Here is a 21,553-nt window from a genome sequence, read left to right on the forward strand (position 1 = left end):
GTTTCTCTTCTAAATTCCTATAGAAGTTATAGACTCCATATTTATGTTAGCGCTCCCACTCAATTATACTATCATGTTCCCAAAATGTACGTATCACCCTGACCCAAAAGTAGGCTTAACTAACAAATCAAAGAACATGTATAATACTCTTGAGATCGAACCTAAACATATCAGGATTAAGATCATTTGATCTAGGATCAACAGGTGATATTGAATTGAATAGATATTACGTTAAATTTTAACAAATCTAATCAAAGTTCAATATCGGCCCCTTCCGATCTATACTCCATACATCCGATACTGGTAAACTTTGCCAATGCCCTGGAAAGGACATAACACTTATCCAAGGTGTAAGAACACCTATCGCTGATTATCATGTCAGTCTAAATCCAGTGAACTGACAAATCAGAAAATAAACTTTCGAACATATAATTAAGATTATATTCCACTGTGTTGACAACACTATAATCACTAACAAATTGATATGTTCTGGACTTAAATAGAATTCATACATTATATACATAATCATGAAATAAATCATGTGAACCATGCAACATAAAATGTTATTTCTGATCTTTATTAATAAGTAAATCTGATTATATTAAAATGAGTTTTATTTAGGGCATAAAACCCAACATTAAGATCATTTGTTCTAGGATCAACTAGGTGATATTGAATTGAATAGATATTACGGTAAATTTAACATATCTAATCAAAGTTTAATATCGATCCCTTCCAATGTATACTCCATACATCTGATACTGGTACACTTTGCCAATGCCCTGGAAAGGACATAACGCATATCCAAGGTGTAAGCATACCTATCGCTGATTATCATGCCAGTCTAAATCCAGTGAACTAACAAATCATGGAATTAAACTTTTGAACATATGAACATGATTATATTCTACTGTGCTGACAATACTATAATCATGTACAAAAACATATGTTCTGGAATTAATAGAATTTATACATTAAATATAATCATGAAATAAATCATGTGAACCATGCAACATAAAATGTTATTTCTGATCTTTATTAACTAGTAAATCTGATTATATTGAAATTGGTTTTATTTAGGGCACAAAACCCAACAGTCTATGTATGAAGAGGTGGTGTTACTGGAGAAAAAAAATACATGGATAATGATTTTGAAACCAAAAGGAAAGAAATTTATTAGATGCAAGAAGATTTTAAGAGTTAGGGATGGAGTTTTACAAGTTGATCCTAAGTTCTACAAGGAAAGGCTTGTATCGAAAGTATTTACACAAGAGAAAGGAGTTGATTATACTAAAAAAATTACACCAATGGTCAAGATGAAGACAATCAGAATGATGTTAGCTTTGGCAGCTCAGTTTGATTGGGAAATTGAGCAAATGGATGTGAAAAAAACATTCTTTAATAGTCTATTTGAAGAGACAATTTACATGTCTCAACCTGAAGGATTCAAGGTGGAATCAATAGAAGGAGACCTAGTTTGCCTATTGAAGAAATCTTTATATGGACTCAAGCAGTGTCCAAGACAATGGTACAAGAAATTCAACTCAATTATGACAAAGATTGGCTACACAATGTCTAGGCATGATACTTATTTGTATTTCACTAATTTTGACACTAAAAATACAACATATCTGCTCATCTATGTGAATGACATGCTCATAATGGGCAAGGACATAAGCCAGATCACAAAATTAAAGAATGTTCTCAAGGGAGAATTGGAGATGAAAGATCTAGGACCAGCTAGAAAGATCTTGGGCATTGACATTGTCAAAGATAGAAAAGAAAGAAACTAATGTTGACCCAAAGCACCTATGTTGAAAAGGTTCTGTAGAAATTTAACATGATAGATTCAAACGAAGTAAATGTACCTCTAGCAGGTCACTTCATTCTTACTTCAGACCAATCTCCCAAGAGTGATTAGGGAAGAAGGACATGGAAGATATGCCATATGCAGAGGCTATAGGTAGTGTTATGTACACTATAATAAGCACTAGACTAGACCAGCAGACATTGATCATACTGTGAGTATACTAAGAAGATTTATTTCGAACCTTAGAGAAGAACATTAGAAAGGACTTAAGTGGTTGTTGAGGTATCTCAAAGCTACAACTCAGATTGGTTTAAGGTTCATAAAGAGTGGGAACAAGGTAGAATTGGAAGTATAGTGGATGTAAATTATGGATCAAACAGAGACACAAGGAAGTCCATAACCAGTTGTTGTTTTCAACTAAATAGCTGGTGCTTTAGTTAGAAATCTCAGCTGCAACCAGTGGTAGCATTATCAATAATAGAAGCAAAGTTTATGGCAACTACAGAAGCTTTCAAAGAAGTTGTTTGGATCAAGGGAATCCTAATTCAGCTAGAAATGATAATGAAAAAGTTATTATATATTTAGACAACCAGTCTTCTATACATCATTGCAAAAATTTAGTCTATCATGTGAGATCAAAATACATTGACGACAGGCTGTTTTGGATTAGAGATAATAATCAAGATGCATGGAAAGATAGAACTTAAGAAGGCACCTAGTGAAGAGAATCCTACAGAGACAAGAGCTAAAGTTCTTTTAGTGAGCAAGTTCTAACATTATTTGGAACTACTGAATATTTGCTCTACTTGAAGATAGTTGGATCACTTCCATGAGGTTTTGTCTTAGTTAGTGCACCAGTTAGTTAGTTTTAATTTTCCTATTTAAATGATTTTAGTCATTCTTGTATTGTAACATAATTCATATTGAATTGAGAGAGAGTGAAATCGAGTTGGAGAGAGACATAGAAAGAGAGAAAAACAAAGTGAAGAGAATTGGAAAACTGCACCAAGATCATTGTTCTTTGAGTTAACACTACTACAAAATTAGGCTTTCGAGGCGATTTTTAAGGCCATTCAGCGTCAGTTTTGGCAAAATTCACTACTGACGCTGTTTCAGGTGATGCTAAAAGGGACCCTACGGCGTCAGTGATTATGAAATAACCGACTCCGTAGGGGTTTCCTATATTTTTTTTTTCAGCTATAAAATTTTGTGTTTTAATATTTTTTTTTATTTTTACTAAAAGTCTATTTTTATTCTTTTTCATATATATATATTATTTTATTATTAATATAATTAAATTAAGTATAAATTATATATAAAAATTAAATTAAACAGTTAAATAAATACACATTTACATTAGTTTAAGTGTTTGTATATAGTTTTTGTTTGTTAAAATTTTTTGTTTTATAATATATGTTTGTATTTTTTTAATATCCTTTATATAATTTTTTAAAGTTATATTTTGTATAATAATTAGTATATTAAATAATAAATAATATATAATATTTTAATTTTTCTGTAATTTAATATTTTTATACATTTAAATTTTATAGTATAGGTTTGTATTTCTTTCCTAGTATATTAGTATCATTTTTATAATTCTTTAAAACTCTTCAAGGGTATTCATCTGTAATTGTTCTCTAAGGTGCACTTAACAACTCAAACTTGTACTTCATCATTTTAATGGAAAAGATAACTCAGACGAGTAACAGAAATTGTAGGCACTTGATTTTCCCGAACCTGTATAAAAATCTTGTGTTCTTTACTTTAGTTATCTACTATTTTTCTTTTCCAGTTAATTTTCTAGTTTGATTGTTTATTTGTAACATATATATATATATATATTTGAAAAAGAAAATGATATTACTTTAGGCCATTATTAATTCATGCCTAACAGCGCACAAAATGGAAACACACAGTCATTGCTAATTATTAATATACCAAATAATCATTCTCTATTATTATAACATTCATAAATCTCCACTACTATATTACTAGTGACCAAACAACCCCATTTTCTCTGTAGCTATTTATCTTTTCTTGCAATCTAAGCCTTCTGTTTTCTCAATTATTTTATTACACATATACTTTTCATTTATATAAACTTTTACAACACCAAAACCCATTTAAAGCAAGCCAGAGAACATAAAGAGCGATAAAACCCTAGAGATAGCAAGAGAAAGAAGAAACAAAACAAGGCAGAGAGATAGAAAGACCAGATCATGACCTCAGTTTGCATAGCGAACTGTGTGAACGACGCACGTGATCCGTGCGTCCCAGTCCGGCTCCGAGCCACTTACGTAAACCTTTACAAGTGGCCGGAGTCAGACGCGGAATTTGTGAGGTCTGTCAGCTCATTGCGTGGCTGCAGACCGGGAAGTCACGTGCGTTATGGCCACCCTAGAGTGGTTGACAGCATTTCATGCAGGCAAATGTACCTTCGGAGTTATACATTTTCCAGGAAAGAGACTGTCCCCGAGAAAACCCAGAAATGTTTTGGTCGAGTTAAGAAAATGGCTGATGATGAAGACCACTCTGATCGTGATAATCATGGGGATAAGAAGAATAAGAACCAGAAGAAGAGGGAAGAGAAGCAACAGCAGGGAAATAATAATATTAATAAAAAGTCACAGAGCAGTAGTAATAAAAAGAAGTGTTTGTTTCTCGGGAAAGTTAAGGAACTTTCTTATACTGCTCTTTTTGGAATCTTCCAAACGTGTTTGTCTTGTGCTGCTACTGTAGATGTGGTTGATCACTAAGAGGTACTCGCAGTTGTTGTTGTTTGTTCTTAATGTAATCGACACTACTTCTTTTATTTATTTATAATAATATTTCTGAGATATATATAAAAATTATAAATGGGTGTGTACTTTTCTATGTTTTTTTTTTCTTATTTATATTAATATAGTTTATTATGACTTAATTAGTATTACTGAATTAGTAGTATATAGACAAAAGAAAGTAAGAAAGGAAATTGTTGGTCTCTTAGATGTGTCTGTACATGTATTTTAATTTTCCATGTTTTGGGTTCTTAGAAAGTTTATTTCTATAAATTTATCTCATAATAATCAACTAATTAATTAATAATCTCTGTTTGCATATATATTTATGTGATATATATGATCTCTTTTTCTCTCTTATTACAATACAACAATACATAGACATGCATCCATACACGTCCATGTTCATTATGAAGTGTTCTTTTATATTTAATAAAACCGTTAATTTATTATATTAGTTCTAGTATATAGTTTTCAGAATATTATAGGGATGGATACTTGATAGAATTTGATGAGACTCTACTTTCTCAGTTGACTATATATCTATATAGAGATGCTTAATTATTATAAACAGATGATGATGAAGATGCCCTTCGTTGATTAAGACATTTTAGCTAAATATATATATGGAATATTGGAAACTGAAAAGTAAAAAGTAGTGTGTGGTAGGGTCAAAACAAGTCTTTCTCACGGTGAAATTCACAAATTGCAAGTAAATTAAAAAAAAAATTGTAAATTTGAGAAATATATCTGTGTGTGACAAGAGATGACATGCATGCTGAAAAATGTATTAAAATGTTTTGTAGTAATTACATATATAGTGATTATAAGAAATTGAGTTGTGGGAATAGTGAAAGGTGATATCATGATGGTTACTATATATATATATATATATATATAGTATAGTAGGGAACAGATGATTGAGCAAAGCGGTGACAAAGTCTGAGGCAGAGATATGTAGTGGTAGAAGAGAATAGAAGAATATAAAGTGTATATATATGTGGGGAAAAGAATATGAGATATATAATGATAACAACCACCAAACGCAGATACATTTTCCTCATGAAACTTTCATTCTACGGTGCTATTCATCACGCCTGCTGTTGGCTTAAAAACAATAATTATATAGAATGTTCATATAGTCATTTAGAGTGTTTCTCTTATCTACTATATATATATAAATAAAAAATAAATATGTATACATATATGACTGCCTTTTGCTTCTGTAATCATAGCATATGAAGCTCATTATCACATGTGGAATGGCCTTCCTCGTAGGACAATCATAATGTACATTTTTTTTTTTTTTTTAATTTGTTGAGTCACATAATTTGTACCATTGCTATTTGATATTAAAGCTTCCTTTGAGAAATTATCTGTTAGTATTGACAATTATAAACATATAAGTATATAATTCTTTAATATAAATAAAAATTTAACATGATATTATATAATAATATAACAACATAATAAATTAATAATATAATATATAACTCAATTTAAGATAATACAATAAGGTTCGTTTGGTATGTCGTATTACGCTATTGTATAGTATTATATATTGAATTATATTTCATGCAATATTCTTATGTAAAACTATATGTGATATTGATTTTTATGGGTACCTAAATATATAATATTTTAGTATATATAAATTAAAGTTTAACATTTATATAAAAATATAATATATAATTCAATACAATATAATACAATATAACCTAATACAATGTACCAAACCAGCTTAGCTTAAGTGACTAATATAATACCAATGTAATTTATAATTTATTAGAAATTTTCTATTTATTTATTAAATAAAAATAAATTTTCTATAATTTGACATTAGTAAATAAAGCATCTTATGAATATAAATTTCTATAATTTGAATTTATACGCTTGACCTTGACGTGGACATAAATAAAAAATATTTCCCATTCCAATTTTATTAAAATATGCTAATTTTTCATTCTAAGACCAAACAGCCCTCACATTATACCAGCTATATACCTTAATAACCTTATGTTTGAAATAGTGGCTCTCACTCTCACGATTCTCCCTCCCACAACTCACTAAAAAAAATTATTTTAGTGGTAACATTTTAGACAAAGTATAAAATTTTGAAAGTTTTACACCAAAAATACAAAATGAAATTTTTATTACATAAATACTTACACACGGTTACCTCAACATTTTTATCTTTTCTCTTTATTTTATTACATATATACCACATGCACATTCCCCCATACATATGACACGTGCATCTCCCCCATCCCTCTTCAATAAACCATCAATCACTTCTTTTTTTTTTTTAATTTTTTCCTTTGATTTTTCATTTCTTTTCAGTTTTTTTTTAAATATCTTGTTGTTGGGTTTTATGCCCTAAATAAAACTTATTTCAATATAATCAGATTTATTTATTAATAAAGATCAGAAATAACATTTTATGTTGCATGGTTCACATGATTTATTTCATGATTATATACACATAATGTATGAATTCTATTTAAGTCCAGAACATATGATTTTGTTAATGATTATAGTGTTGTCAGCACAGTGGAATATAATCTTAATTATATGTTCGAAAGTTTATTCCCTGATTTGCCAGAACACTGGATTTAGACTGGCATGGTGTAACACCCTGACTAGCATAGGCGTATTACGTGATTTTTAAACATACGGTGCAGCTCGTTGCTAATCAACGAGGTTTATGGAAATCGTTATTAATTAAAATTTTTGCTTTTTAATTTAACTTATAAAATATTTTATACAAAATACTCGGGATCCCGATTACAAAATACTTTACAAAAGTTTACTGTCTAATACAAGATACTTGTCACCTAGCGACTAATTACAAAAGCACTGTTGTCCCGAGAATCGTACGCTCCAGGCCTAACCGCCCCGACATGTACAATCTTCATCGGCTCGTCCTCACGGTTCCTCAGCTTTGGCCTTGCCCTTACCTACACATGAACATAGCACTGTGAGTCGACAGACTCAGTAAGAAAAGCATAAACATAATCATACATAAATCCCAAGTTATGATCAGACCCCCATACCCCTGACCATAACCTTAACTGTCGTGTCCCACACGATACTGAGTCCCGAACGTTCGTACGACGGTACTATTGACAAGTAACAGCCTATACTCGGAACACTGGTCATACTCCAGCTGCTAGTCATACTCTAGCCTGTTCCGATGTGTTACAGTATCAGCCTATACTCGGTACACTGGTCATACTCCAGCTGCTAGTCATACTCTAGCCTGTACCGATGTGATACAGTCAAATAGTACAATACCACCAACCCTAGTATCAGCCTATACTCGGTTCACTGGTCATACTCCAGCTGCTAGTCATACTCTAGCCTAACCGATGTGATACAGTGTCAGCCTATACTCGGTACACTGGTCATACTCCAGCATCTAGTCATACTCTAGCCTGTACCGATGTGACACAGTCGGATGGTACGAAGCCAACATACATATCTAATGTAATCTAACAGGCTTCCTAACATGCACGCTAAACATGTAATACATATACATGCTGTTATACTAATCTTACCTCGATTCCGAATTCAGGTGTGCCGGTCAACTTGAGTGGAACGAACAGTTGGAATTTATTTTACCAGGATCTTAGATCTACTCACAAGTATGTTGTTTCACACCCTAAATATGAACTTTCTAAAATGATAAATAAACACATATAAAGTTAAGAAAACCTTAGATTGATGGCAGCGGAATTAATGTCTCCTTCCACTCAGATCTCTAACCCTTGTATCCTTTCTGTCGTAGAGTATTATCAAGATCTGAGCATGAAAGTCCTTCTCTTTGTGTGTGATCCTTCACAGTCTTCCAATCTATGATTGAGGTACCACTTGCTGTGTGTGGGCACTTACTCTATCACTAAGGTTCGAAATTTATGAAGAGGAAAAGAGAGAAGGTAGGTTCGGCTATAGAAGAGAAAGGGAAGGCTCAGTTTTCTGAAGAAAATTTTCTGACAAAAAGCTTATTGAAAACTTATGAAAACTTATTATTTAACTGAGCCATCACTTTCTATTTATAGGCAACTACTAGGTTTAGGTTAGGAATTATTTGGCATTAAAATAATGAAAATATCAATTTGAAAAACCTATCCAAGTGGCCGGCCATGGTGGATAATGTGCCTTACTTGGATTTTGCAGTTTTCACAAATTTTATTTCTATTTTCTCAAAAACGCTAATTTTCCAATTCTAACCATTTAAATGCCAAAACTAATTATTTAATAACTAAAATAGATTATTAAATAATATTGTCATTTAATTTAATTATTAATTAGACATATAAAGTCTATTAATAAATAAATAAACCTAGTATCTCTTTTCTTTACAATTTCGCCCCTGCTTAGTGAAAATTCACAAATCAAACATAGTCTAACTTTAGAATTATAATTGATTAGTCACAAATCAATTATTGAGTCTTACAAGCAGTATAGTCGCAACTAGAATGGGGACCATGGATCTATATGCTGAGCTTCCAATAAGCGAACCGAATTTACTAAGTAAATTCCTACTTATTAATTCTTCGTTGAATCCACTCTTAGAACATAGAATTGCACTCTCAGACTTATATAGAGCATATTATATGTTCCACGATATAGATATGCTATCTCATTTAACCATTGTTATAATCTTATTGTGATCAAAGATCCTCTATATAGATGATTTACATCGAGATGGGATAATTTTACCGTTCTCACCCCTCAACGTATTTTGCCCCTTAAAACACTTAGCTACCGGTAAATGATGTTTAGTGATCTAAGAATTAGTCACTTAAACAAGAGCTCATCCATTTACTTCTATTTAGCTAAGCTCGAAGGGAATCATCACTTAACTTCTATACACCAGTAGAAGCTATAGTGTAAAGACCGCTTAGTTTAATTTGGAAATTAGCAGTTAATCATGTTTAATTATGAAAATTATTTACAGTTATTTAAATAATTAATTAAACTGTTATTATTGAATTCTGAGATGCATTTTATGTCATTTAGTAGTTTTCATAATTTTGCATTTCCGGTGCTCGGTAACATGGAACTCGGTGTTTGGCTCAGTAAAATCACAACTTAGTATGTTAGTAGTTTGGGACGGTTTGTTAGACATTGGGAATGTCGAGAATGGCCGGGAATTTAGAATTTCCCAAAATGCCCCTTTAGTGTTATTTATGTGATTTTAGTGTGAAGGGGCAAAATGGTCATTTTGCCCCATTGTTAGTTTGTCTTTTTGTGGCTTAATAATTGAAAAATATATGTTTATTTAGTTATTATTTTGGCTGAAGTAAAATGAGTTAAGTAGCATTTAAAGTTCATTTTCTTTTCAAACTTAGAAAAAATAGAAAAAAATTTCGAAGCTCTCTCTCTCTTTTCCTCTCTCTTTTCGGCCTCTTGGTGCAGCAAGGAACCTTGGATTTTTCCTTGTGATTTCAACTCTCCTTTGTGTTCAATCCAAGCTAGGTTAGCTCCTAATCATTTCTTCTTAAAGTTTTTTGAATTTTGATGAAAATGGTGTAATGCATGCTTGATAATTTGATGTTGTTGCTGCTGTGATTTTGTTGTTATTTTTTGAGATTTAAGCATGTTTATTTGAGGTTAATTAAGCTACTTGTGGTGCTTGATAGTTAGGTTGATTAGAGTTATGGTTTTCTTACGCAAAGGTTTAGTTTTCAAAGAGAAATTTGGAAATTTGGTGGCTGTGAGTATTGCATGAGTTTGTTTTGGTTTTCTGCAGCTTTAGTATGCATGTTTAGGTAGTTTTAATCTTGGTTTGATGCTTGTAGGTGAGCTTTAGCCAAGTTTGAGTTTGAAACTCCAAGCTTGGAGCTCACATGGCACTTTTTGTATCTATGCATTCTGGGTGATTTTGTTGCTTTAGAATTGTTATTTGGGTCATTTAGAACAGGTCTGGATGTTTTGGTATTGTTTGGTTTGGATTTGAGCATTGTGTGAATTTTTGAAAAATTCCTGCGAGGAACCGAAATTCCGGTTGTGCATTCGGAATTCCGGATGGGTTTTGAAAATTTCCAGAACCGAAATTCCGGTTGGACAACCGGTCTGCCGGTTGGGTGATTTTCAGAAACCCTAGTTTTCCTCATTTTTATGTTATTTGGGGTATTGCCATGCTTTTTATCGATAGGGAAACTTTTACTTCCTAGTTTAAGTCCCCGAGAAGTGATTTAGCGTATCACTTATAGTGTTTTGATTTTTATGGTTTAGGAGCCTGTAATCCGCCGCACAGATAGTTCCAGTCAGGTTGACCGGCACACCTGAATTCAGAATTGAGGTAAGATTAGTATAACAGTATGCATATGTAGATTACATGTTTAGCGTGCCTGTTAGGAAGCCTGTTAGATTACATTTGATATGTATGTTGGCTTCGAACCATCCGACTGTGTCACATCGGTATAGGCTAGAGTATGACTAGCAGCTGGAGTATGACCAGTATGACCGAGTATAGGGTGACACTGTATCACATCGGCACAGGCTAGAGTATGACTAGCAGCTGGAGTATGACCAGTGTGCCGAGTATAGGCTGATACTAAGGTTGGTGGTTCCGTACTATTTGACGTATCACATCGGTACAGGCTAGAGTATGACTAGCAGCTGGAGTATGACCAGTTTGACCGAGTATAGGCTGATACTGTAACACATCGGTACAGGCTAGAGTATGACTAGCAGCTGGAGTATGACCAGTTCGACCGAGTATAGGCTGTTACTTGTCAATAGTACCGTCCCTATGAACGTTCAGGACTCAGTATCGTGTTGGACACGACAATTAGGGTTATGATCAAGGGTATGGGCGTCTGATCATGACCGGGATTATGTATGATTATTATTATGCTTTTCTTACTGAGTCTGTCGACTCACAGTGCTATGTTTATGTGTAGGTAAGGGCAAGGCTAGGGCTGATGGACCGTGAGAGCGAGCCGGTGAATATTGTACATGTCGGGGCGATTAGGCGTGGAGCGTACGATCATCGGGATAGCAAGGCTATTTTTGTAATTAGTCGCTAGGCGACAAGTATTTTGTATAGACAGTAAACTTTTGTAAATGGTTTTGTAATCGGGATCCCGAGTATTTTGTATAAATATTTTACAAGTTTAATTAAAAAGCAAAAATTTTAATTAATCACGTTTTCCATAAACCTCGTTGATTAACAACGAGCTGCATAGTATGTTTGAAAATCACGTAATACGCCTATGCTAGTTAGGTTGTTACAATTTGGTATCAGAGCCGCCAAGTTGTCTTCCGAAGATCGTCACGACATGTACAATCATCATCAGCAGTTAGCTCGTTCTACGGTTCAGTAAGCTTTTATTGCTTTAGTAGTTTATTAAATTTTAATGAAATAAGAAAAGCCTGATAGGAAGCATGTTAGTAGCCTGATAGTAGAATAGGCGCATGTTTTGTTTTTAATTTCCAAATTAAGCGGCATTAGTAAGCTCTCGTTGATCGTGACGTGAAGTGCCAACTCGGGGTTTCGAGGTTGTTCAGACTAGATGGACGCCAGACGAAATATTAGGAGTCAGGGCATCTCAGTCGGGTCAGATCAAGGTCAAGGAGCTCAGTTTCCCCTGCAAGCTAGGGGCCGAGGTAGAGGTCCCAGGGGCAGGGCTCGTGGTCGGGGTGATGAGAACCCGCCACAGGCTGCCCAGGCTCCCCAAGCCGATTAGGGAGCTCAGAATTGGGAAGTTAGGTTTGCTGAAATGCAAACCAGAATAGAGGAATAAGACTTAGAGATTCAGAGATTGAGGCAGCAGGGGGCTCCTGCAGTGCCTGTGCCAGTAGTTCCAGTGGCACCCGCCCCTGCTGCTCAGGCCGAAATAGTTGTGGCGGCTAACAGAATGGAACCTTTGTATGAAAGGTTTCGGAAGCAGTTACCTCCGGTTTTTCTGGGAGGTCCAGACGTCATGGGAGCTCAGCAGTGGCTATCAGTAATTACGAGAATATGGAATTTTATGAGTGTGACGGAGTACACTACTCAGTTTGACCGGTTGGCGAGGTTAGCCTCGGGAATAGTGCCAACCAACTTCAGCAAAAAGGAGAAGTATCTGGACGGGTTAAATGTGAAGATTAAACACGACTTCATGATCACCACCGATGACAAGACCACCTATGCTGAGATGGTGGAGAAGGCACTGCGAGCTGAGGGCGCAGTTGGATGTATGTCGAAGTCAGCTAGTACTCCAGCGAGTGGCGGGGCTCCTACCCCTCTTGCATCAGGCTTTAGTAGGGGCAGTAGTGGTTCGGCCATGGACAAAAAGAGAAGAACATTCACTGCATCTGGTGGCTCGAGTCAGAACAAGAGGTTCCGGGGGAACTAGAGTAGAGGTAGTCGTCCTAGTGGTGCAGAGACCCGGTTTTCTTATCCTGAGTGCCCCAGCTGCAAAAGGCACCATCGGGGTGAATGCAAAGGTCAGGGATGCTTTCACTGTGGCATGCCCAAACACTTCAAGAGGGATTGTCCCCAGCTCCGATTAGAGGCACCGAGGGCTCCGGCGATACCCACTCCAGCTAGGGTGCAGGCTGATGCAGATGCCAGCCCTTCAGTTGTAACAGGTCAGCTTTCAGTTAATAACTCGTTTTACTCAGTGCTGTTTGATTCTGGGGCTACACATTCTTATGTGGCAGCCAGAGTCTTTAGTAAATTGGATAAACCGTATGATAGATATGAATCGGGGTTTGGAACCCTATTACCTGGCGGAGAGTTAGTTATCTCCAAAAGGTGGATTAGGTCTATGCCGATCAGAATAGATGGTAGAGAGTTAAGTGCTGACTTGATAGAGATGAGCCTAGTAGAGTTCGATATTATTTTAGGAATGGATTTCCTATCGAAATATTCGGCTAGTATTGATTGCAAAAGGAAGATGGTGATCTTCCAACCAGAAAGTGAAGAACCATTTTGTTTGTTGGTTCAGTTTGGGGATCTCGGATCCCGATGATTTCGGCCATGTCAGCTAGGGAATTATTGCATGGTGGATGCTTAGGGTTTCTGGCCGTGGTTGTGGACACCACTCGGCCAGATACCATTCGGCCAGAGGACATCAAGGTGGTTCGGGAATTTTTAGATGTTTTTCCCGAAGAACTTCCAGGGTTAATACCTCAGCGGGAGATTGACTTCGTAATAGATTTGGCACCAGGGGTGCAACCGATTTCCAAAGCCCCGTATAGAATGGCTCCAGCTGAACTTAAGGAATTAAAAATTCAGCTCCAGGGGTTGCTTGACATCAGGTTTATTCGGCCTAGTGTGTCACCCTGGGGAGCCCCAGTTTTATTCGTCAAGAAGAAAGATGGAACTATGAGGATGTGCATCGATTACAGAGAATTGAACAAGCTAACAGTGAAGAATAAATATCCATTACCTAGGATCGATGATCTGTTCGATCAGCTTCAGGGGAAGACGGTCTTTTCTAAGATTGATCTCCGCTCGGGTTATCATCAGTTGAAAATCTGAGAGGAGGACATTCCGAAGACGGCTTTCCGTACTAGGTATGGACATTATGAATTTCTAGTTAAGTCGTTTGGACTAACCAATGCTCCTGCAGTGTTTATGGATTTGATGAATAGAGTATTCAAGGATTTCCTCGATATCTGTGTGATTGTGTTTATCGACGACATCCTTGTGTACTCTCAGTCAGAAGAGGAGCATGAGTTACATCTTCAGATGGTTTTACAAAGGCTTCGGGAACACAAGCTGTATGCCAAGTTCAAGAAATGTGAATTTTGGCTATCTCAGGTGTCCTTCTTAGGGCACATTGTGAGCAAAGATGGGATCAAGGTAGACCCCGAGAAGATAGAATCCGTCAGAGATTGGCCGAGACCAAAGACAGTGACAGAGATCAGAAGCTTTTTGGGTTTAGCTGGATACTATCGTAGGTTCATGGAAGGGTTTTCAAAAATTTCAACGCCCTTAACTGAACTTACAAAGAAGAATCAGCGGTTTGTCTGGTCAGACAAGTGCGAAGCTAGTTTTCAGGAGCTGAAACAGAGGTTGATTACCGCTGCAGTGCTAGCTTTGCCTTCAGACAACGAGAAATTCGTAGTTTATTGCGATGCATCCAGACAGGGTCTGGGGTGCGTGCTGATGCAAGCCGATCGGGTTATCGCTTATGCCTCCCGTCAGTTAAAGGATTACGAACAGCGATACCCGACTCATGATCTAGAGTTGGCTGCGGTGGTTTTTGCATTGAAGATCTGGCGGCATTACCTTTATGGAGAAAGGTTTGAAATCTATACCGACCATAAAAGTCTTAAGTATTTCTTTACTCAGAAAGATTTGAAAATGAGACAGAGACGTTGGTTGGAATTAGTGAAAGATTACGACTGTGAGATTCTCTATCACCCTGGGAAGGCCAATGTAGTGGCCGATGCCCTGAGCAGGAAGGGTCCCGGGCAGGTAGCTAGCATGGTTCAGATGTCACCTCAGATAGCCGAGGATATGGTTAGATCCAGCATTGAGTTTGTGGTAGGTCAGCTTCACAACTTGACGCTGCAATCTGATCTGTTAGAAAGAATCAAAGACGCTCAGATGACTGATCCAGAATTAGTGAAGATCAGAGATGAGGTTTTGGCTGGTCAAGCCAAGGATTTCTCAGTGTCAGACAACGGGATGCTTCTATATAAAGCTAGGGTTTGTGTTCCGAATAGTGTGGAACTCAGGAATGAGATCTCTGAGGAGGCTCATTCTACCCCTTATTCTCTGCATCCCGGCACCACTAAGATGTACCAAGATCTTAAACCGTACTTCTGGTGGAGCGGTATGAAGAAGAATTTGGTAGAATTCGTATCAAGATGCCTCACTTGTCAGCAGATTAAGGCTGAACATCAGAGACCAGCAGGGTTGTTGCAGCCTCTAACCCTACCTGAATGGAAGTGGGAAGATATCACGATGGATTTCGTGGTCGGGTTACCTAGAACCACGGGTTTGTTCGATTCCATCTGGGTAGTGGTGGATCGATTCACGAAATCTGCTCATTTTCTGCCTGTTAGAACAACATTTTCAGTGGATCAGTTGGCAGAATTGTACGTCAGAGAGATTGTAAGACTTCACGGGGTACCGAAGTCTATAGTTTCGGATAGGGATCCGAAGTTCACCTCCAAGTTTTGGTAGAGTTTGCAACGAGCAATGGGTACAAAACTGAAATTTAGTTCAGCATTCCATCCTCAGACAGATGGTCAGTCCGAAAGGAAAATTCAGATATTGGAGGACATGTTACGAGCCTGTGTTATGGATTTTGAAGGCTCTTGGAATGAATACCTACCGTTGATAGAATTTTCTTAGAGCAACAGTTATCAGAGTACGATAGGGATGGCTCCCTATGAACTGTTATACGGTAGGAAGTGTAGATCTCCCATCCACTGGGATGAGACAGGGGAGAGGAAGTACTTAGGTCCGGAGTCAGTGCAGCGGACAAATGAGGCAATAGAGAAGATAAAAGCTAGAAGGCTCGCCTCACAGAGTAGACAGAAAAGTTAAGCAAATCCAAAACGCAAAGATGTTGAGTTCCAAGTAGGGGACCATGTGTTTTAACGAGTGTCTCCAATGAAGGGGATCAAACGTTTCGGGAAAAGAGGCAAGTTATGCCCTAGATTTACAGGACCTTTTGAGATTCTCGAGAAGATAGGTCAAGTGGCATACCGGTTAGCATTGCCTCCAGCTTTATCAGCAGTTCACAACGTATTCCATGTCTCGATGTTGAGAAAATACGTTTTAGATCCCTCTCATATACTCAGCTATGAGAGCTTAGAACTACAGCCAGATATGACTTACAAAGAACAACCAGTGCAGATCCTGGATAGAAAGGATAAAGTCCTTCGGAATAAGACCATAGCATTGGTCAAAGTTCTCTGAAGAAACAGCAAGGTGGAGGAAGCCACCTGGGAATTAGAGTCAGATATGAGAGCTCAATATCCAGAGTTATTCAAGTTAGATTTCGGGGACGAAATCCTTTTAAGGGGAGAATAGTTGTAAAGACCGCTTAGTTTAATTTGGAAATTAGCAGTTAATCATGTTTAATTATGAAAATTATTTATAGCTATTTAAATAATTAATTATATTGTTATTATTGAATTCTGAGATGCATTTTATGTCATTTAGTAGTTTTCATAATTTTGCATTTCCGGTGCTCGGTAACATGGAACTCGGTGTTTGGCTCAGTAAAATCACAACTTAGTATGTTAGTAGTTTGGGACGGTTTGTTAGACATTGGGAATGTCGGGAATGGCCGGAAATTTAGAATTTCCCAAAATACCCCTTTAGTGTTATTTATATGATTTTAGTGTAAAGGGGCAAAATGGTCATTTTGCCCCATTGTTAGTTTGTTTTTTTGTGGCTTAATAATTGAAAAATATATGTTTATTTAGTTATTATTTTGGCTGAAGTAAAATGAGTTAAGTAACATTTAAAGTTCATTTTCTTTTCAAACTTAGAAAAAATAGAAAAAAATTTCAAAGCTCTCTCTCTTTTCGGCCTCTTGGTGCAGCAAGGAACCTTGGATTTTTCCTTGTGATTTCAACTCTCCTTTGTGTTCAATCCAAGCTAGGTTAGCTCCTAATCATTTCTTCTTAAAGTTTGTTGAATTTTGATGAGAATGGTGTAATGCATGCTTGATAATTTGATGTTGTTGCTGCTGTGACTTTGTTGTTATTTTCTGAGATTTAAGCATGTTTATTTGAGGTTAATTAAGCTACTTGTGGTGCTTGATAGTTAGGTTGATTAGAGTTATGGTTTTTTTATGCAAAGGTTTAGTTTTCAAAGAGAAATTTGGAAATTTGGTGGCGGTTAGTATTGCATGAGTTTGTTTTGGTTTTCTGCAGCTTTAGTATGCATGTTTAGGTAGTTTTAATCTTGGTTTGATGCTTGTAGGTGAGCTTTAGCCAAGTTTGAGTTTGAAACTCAAAGCTTGGAGCTCACATGGCACTTTTTGTATCTGTGCATTCTGGGTGATTTTGTTGCTTTAGAATTGTTATTTGGGTCATTTAGAACAGGTCTGGATGTTTTGGTATTGTTTGGTTTGGATTTGAGCATTGTGTGAATTTTTGAAAAATTCCTGCGAGGAACCGAAATTCCGGTTGTGCATCCGGAATTCCGGATGGGTTTTGAAAATTTCTAGAACCGGAATTCCGGTTGGACAACCGGTCTGCCGGTTGGGTGATTTTCAGAAACCCTAGTTTTCCTTGTTTTTATGTTATTTGGGGTATTGCCATGCTTTTTATCGATAGGGAAACTTTTAGTTCCTAGTTTAAGTCCCCGGGAAGTGATTTAGCGTATCACTTATAGTGTTTTGATTTTTATGGTTTAGGAGCCTGTAATCCGCCGCGCAGATAGTTCCAACAAAGTTGACCTAAGACACCTGAATTCAGAATTGAGGTAAGATTAGTATAACAGTATGCATATGTAGATTACATGTTTAGCGTGCCTGTTAGGAAACCTGTTAGACTACATTAGATATGTATGTTGGCTTCGAACCATCCGACTGTGTCACATCGGTATAGGCTAGAGTATGACTAGCAGCTGGAGTATGACCAGTATGACCGAGTATAGGCTGACACTGTATCACATCGGCACAGGCTAGAGTATGACTAGCAGCTGGAGTATGACCAGTGTGCCGAGTATAGGCTGATACTTAGGTTGGTGGTTCCGTACTATTTGACGTATCACATCGGTACAGGCTAGAGTATGACTAGCAGCTAGAGTATGACCAGTTCGACCGAGTATAGGCTGATAATGTAACACATCGGTACAGGCTAGAGTATGACTAGCAGCTGGAGTATGACCAGTTCGACCGAGTATAGGCTGTTACTTGTCAATAGTACCGTCCCTATGAACGTTCAAGACTCAGTATCTTGTTGGACACGGCAGTTAGGGTTATGATCAGGGGTATGGGCGTCTGATCATGACCGGGATTTATGTATGATTATTATTATGCTTTTCTTTACTGAGTCTCTCGACTCACAGTGCTATGTTTATGTGTAGGTAAGGGCAAGGCTAGGGCTGATGGACCGTGAGAGCGAGCCAGTGAAGATTGTACATGTCGGGGCGATTAGGCCTGGAGCGTACGATCATCGGGATAGCGAGGCTATTTTTGTAATTAGTCGCTAGGCGACAAGTATTTTGTATAGACAGTAAACTTTTGTAAATGGTTTTGTAATCGGGATCCCGAGTATTTTGTATAAATATTTTACAAGTTTAATTAAAAAGCAAAAATTTTAATTAATCACGTTTTCCATAAACCTCGTTGATTAGCAACGAGTTGTACAGTATGTTTAAAAATCACGTAATACGCCTATGCTAGTTAGGGTGTTACATATAGATTCAATATTTATGTTCAGCACTCCCACTCAACCATACTATCATGTTCCCAAAATATACGTATCACCCTGATCCAAAAGTAGGCTTAACTAATAAATCAAAGAACTGTTGGAATTTATTTTACCAGGATCTTAGATCTACTCACAAGTATGTTGTTTAAACACCCTAAATATGAACTTTCTAAAACGATAAATTAAACACATCTAAAGTTAAGAAAACCTTACATTGATGCAGCGGAATTAATGTCTCCTTCCGCTCAGATCTCTAACCTTTGTATCCTTTCTGTAGCAGAGTATAATCAAGATCTGAGCCCGAATGTCCTTCTTCTTTGAGTTTGATCCTTCACAGTCTTCCAATCTATGATTGAGTTACTACTTGCTGTGTGTGGGCACTTACTCTTTCACTAGGGTGACGAAATTGATGAAGAGAAAAGAGAAGGATGATTTCGGCCAGGTATAGAAAGTGGGGAAGGCTCAGTTTTCTGAAGAGAGAAATTTCTGTCAGAAGATGTTATTCAAAGATGTGTTTTTGACTGAGCCATCACTTTCTATTTATAGGCAACTACTAGGTTTACGTTAGGAATTATTTGGTATTAAAATAATGAAAATATTAACTTAAAATCCAACAAATAGTGGCTGGCCATGGTGTGTTAGTGGGCCCCACTTGATTTTGCTGTTTTATCAAATTTAATTTCTATTTTTTAAAAAACGCTAATTTTCCAATTCTAGCATTTTAAATGCCAAAACTAATTATTTAATAACTAAAATAGATTATTAAATAATATTGTCATTTAATTTAATTATTAACTAGACATATAAAGTCCATTAATAAATCAATAAACCTAGAATCTCTTTTCTTTATAATTTCACCACTGGTTAGTGAAAATTCATAAAGTTAGACATAGTCTAACTTTAAATGCCAAAACTAGTCTAATAGTTAGACATAGTCTAACTTTAGACTATGTCTAGTTTTGGCATTTAAAGTTAGACATAGTCTAACTTTAGACTATGTCTAGTTTTGGACTTTATAATTTTCCAATTCTAGCATTTTAAATGCCAAAATTAATTATTTAATAACTAAAATAGATTATTAAATAATATTGTCATTTAATTTAATTATTAACTAGACATATAAAGTCCATTAATAAATAAATAAACCTAGAATCTCTTTTCTTTATAATTTCACCACTAGTTAGTGAAAATTCATAAAGTTAGACATAGTCTAACTTTAGAATTATAATTGATCAATCACGAATCAATTAATGAGTTACAAGTAGAATGTTCTCAACTAGAATGGGGACCATGGATCTATATGCTGAGCTTCCAATAAGTGAACCAAATTTACCAAGTAAATTCCTACTTATTAATTCTTCGTTGAATCCACTCTTAGAACTTAGAATTGCACTCTCAGACTTATATAGAGCATATTATATGTTCCACGATATCAATATGCTATCTCATTTAACCATTGTTATAATCTTATTGTGATTTAAAGATCCTCTATATAGATGATCTACATCGAGATGGGATTTCTTTACCGTTCTCACCCCTCAATGTGTTTTGCGCCTTAAAACATTTACTACTTGTAAATGGTGTTTAGTGATCTAATAATTAGTTAGTTAAACAAGAGCTCATCAATTTACTTCTATTTGCTAAGCTCGAAGGGAATCATCACTTGACTTCTATACACCTGTAGAAGCTATAGATTTCATATTTATGTTCAACACTCCCACTCAATCATACTATCATGTTCCCAAAATATACGTATCACCCTGACCTAAAAGTAGGCTTAACTAATAAATCAAAGAACATGAATAGTACTCTTGAGTTGAGCCTAAGCATATCAGGATTTAGATTCTTTTAAACTTAAGATCAACTACTGATATTGACTTGGAAAGATATATATAACAGTAAGTTTGTAATATCTTAACTTAGTTGCAATATTGGTCCAGTCCAATGTATACTCCATACATTCGAAACTAATATACTTTACTAATGTCCTGGAAAGAACATAACACTTACTCCAAGTGTAAGTATACATCATCGCTGATTATCACATTAGTGTAAATCCAATAACACTGATGAAACAGGGACCAAGACTTTTGATTCATATGATCACAATCACATTCCACTGTGTTGATGATATTGTAATTGTGAATAAACATATGATCTGGATTTAACTGATTCTGTGTGTAAAAGTAATAAACATATTAAACCATTAGCATGTAAAATTCATGCAAACATCAATCACTTCAAATTTCTTATATTGATAACTAATCAGATTGTAAAGAGTTTTATTTAGGGCATAAAACCCAACAAACTCCCACTTGCACTAACATAAAACAAACTGTGCAAATAGGTCAATCTGATGTCTTGATCTTCAGATCAAGTGTAGTATATTTGAATCCACCCAAACTTCTGGAAACTAGTTTATAAATACACTTATGAAACATCGTTTACTATATGCTTTACTCATCAAGGGATACTGAAATCCTTACTGTTTTAAAAGTACATCTGAATTAACAGAAGACATATCTCTCATATTTTAAAATATGTAATTGAGATAATACAGTGTAGACTTTTCTTCAGCAATATAACTTTCTTGTATTTTTGAAATTTACAATGTTAT

The 21,553-nt window shown here is 35.8% G+C and overlaps 1 protein-coding gene across 1 annotated transcript; it reads left to right on the top strand.

Annotated features, from left to right (window-relative positions):
- Positions 1-3,431: 3,431 nt before the first annotated feature.
- LOC115710167 (uncharacterized) lies at positions 3,432-4,896 on the top strand. The gene has a single exon (XM_030638506.2). It carries the CDS (start codon positions 4,033-4,035, stop codon positions 4,567-4,569), a length of 537 nt encoding a protein of 178 aa, XP_030494366.1. The 5' UTR covers positions 3,432-4,032; the 3' UTR covers positions 4,570-4,896.
- The last annotated feature ends 16,657 nt before the right edge of the window (positions 4,897-21,553 follow it).

Source organism: Cannabis sativa, chromosome 3, assembly GCF_029168945.1.
Source record: "Cannabis sativa cultivar Pink pepper isolate KNU-18-1 chromosome 3, ASM2916894v1, whole genome shotgun sequence".
NCBI lineage: Eukaryota > Viridiplantae > Streptophyta > Magnoliopsida > Rosales > Cannabaceae > Cannabis > Cannabis sativa.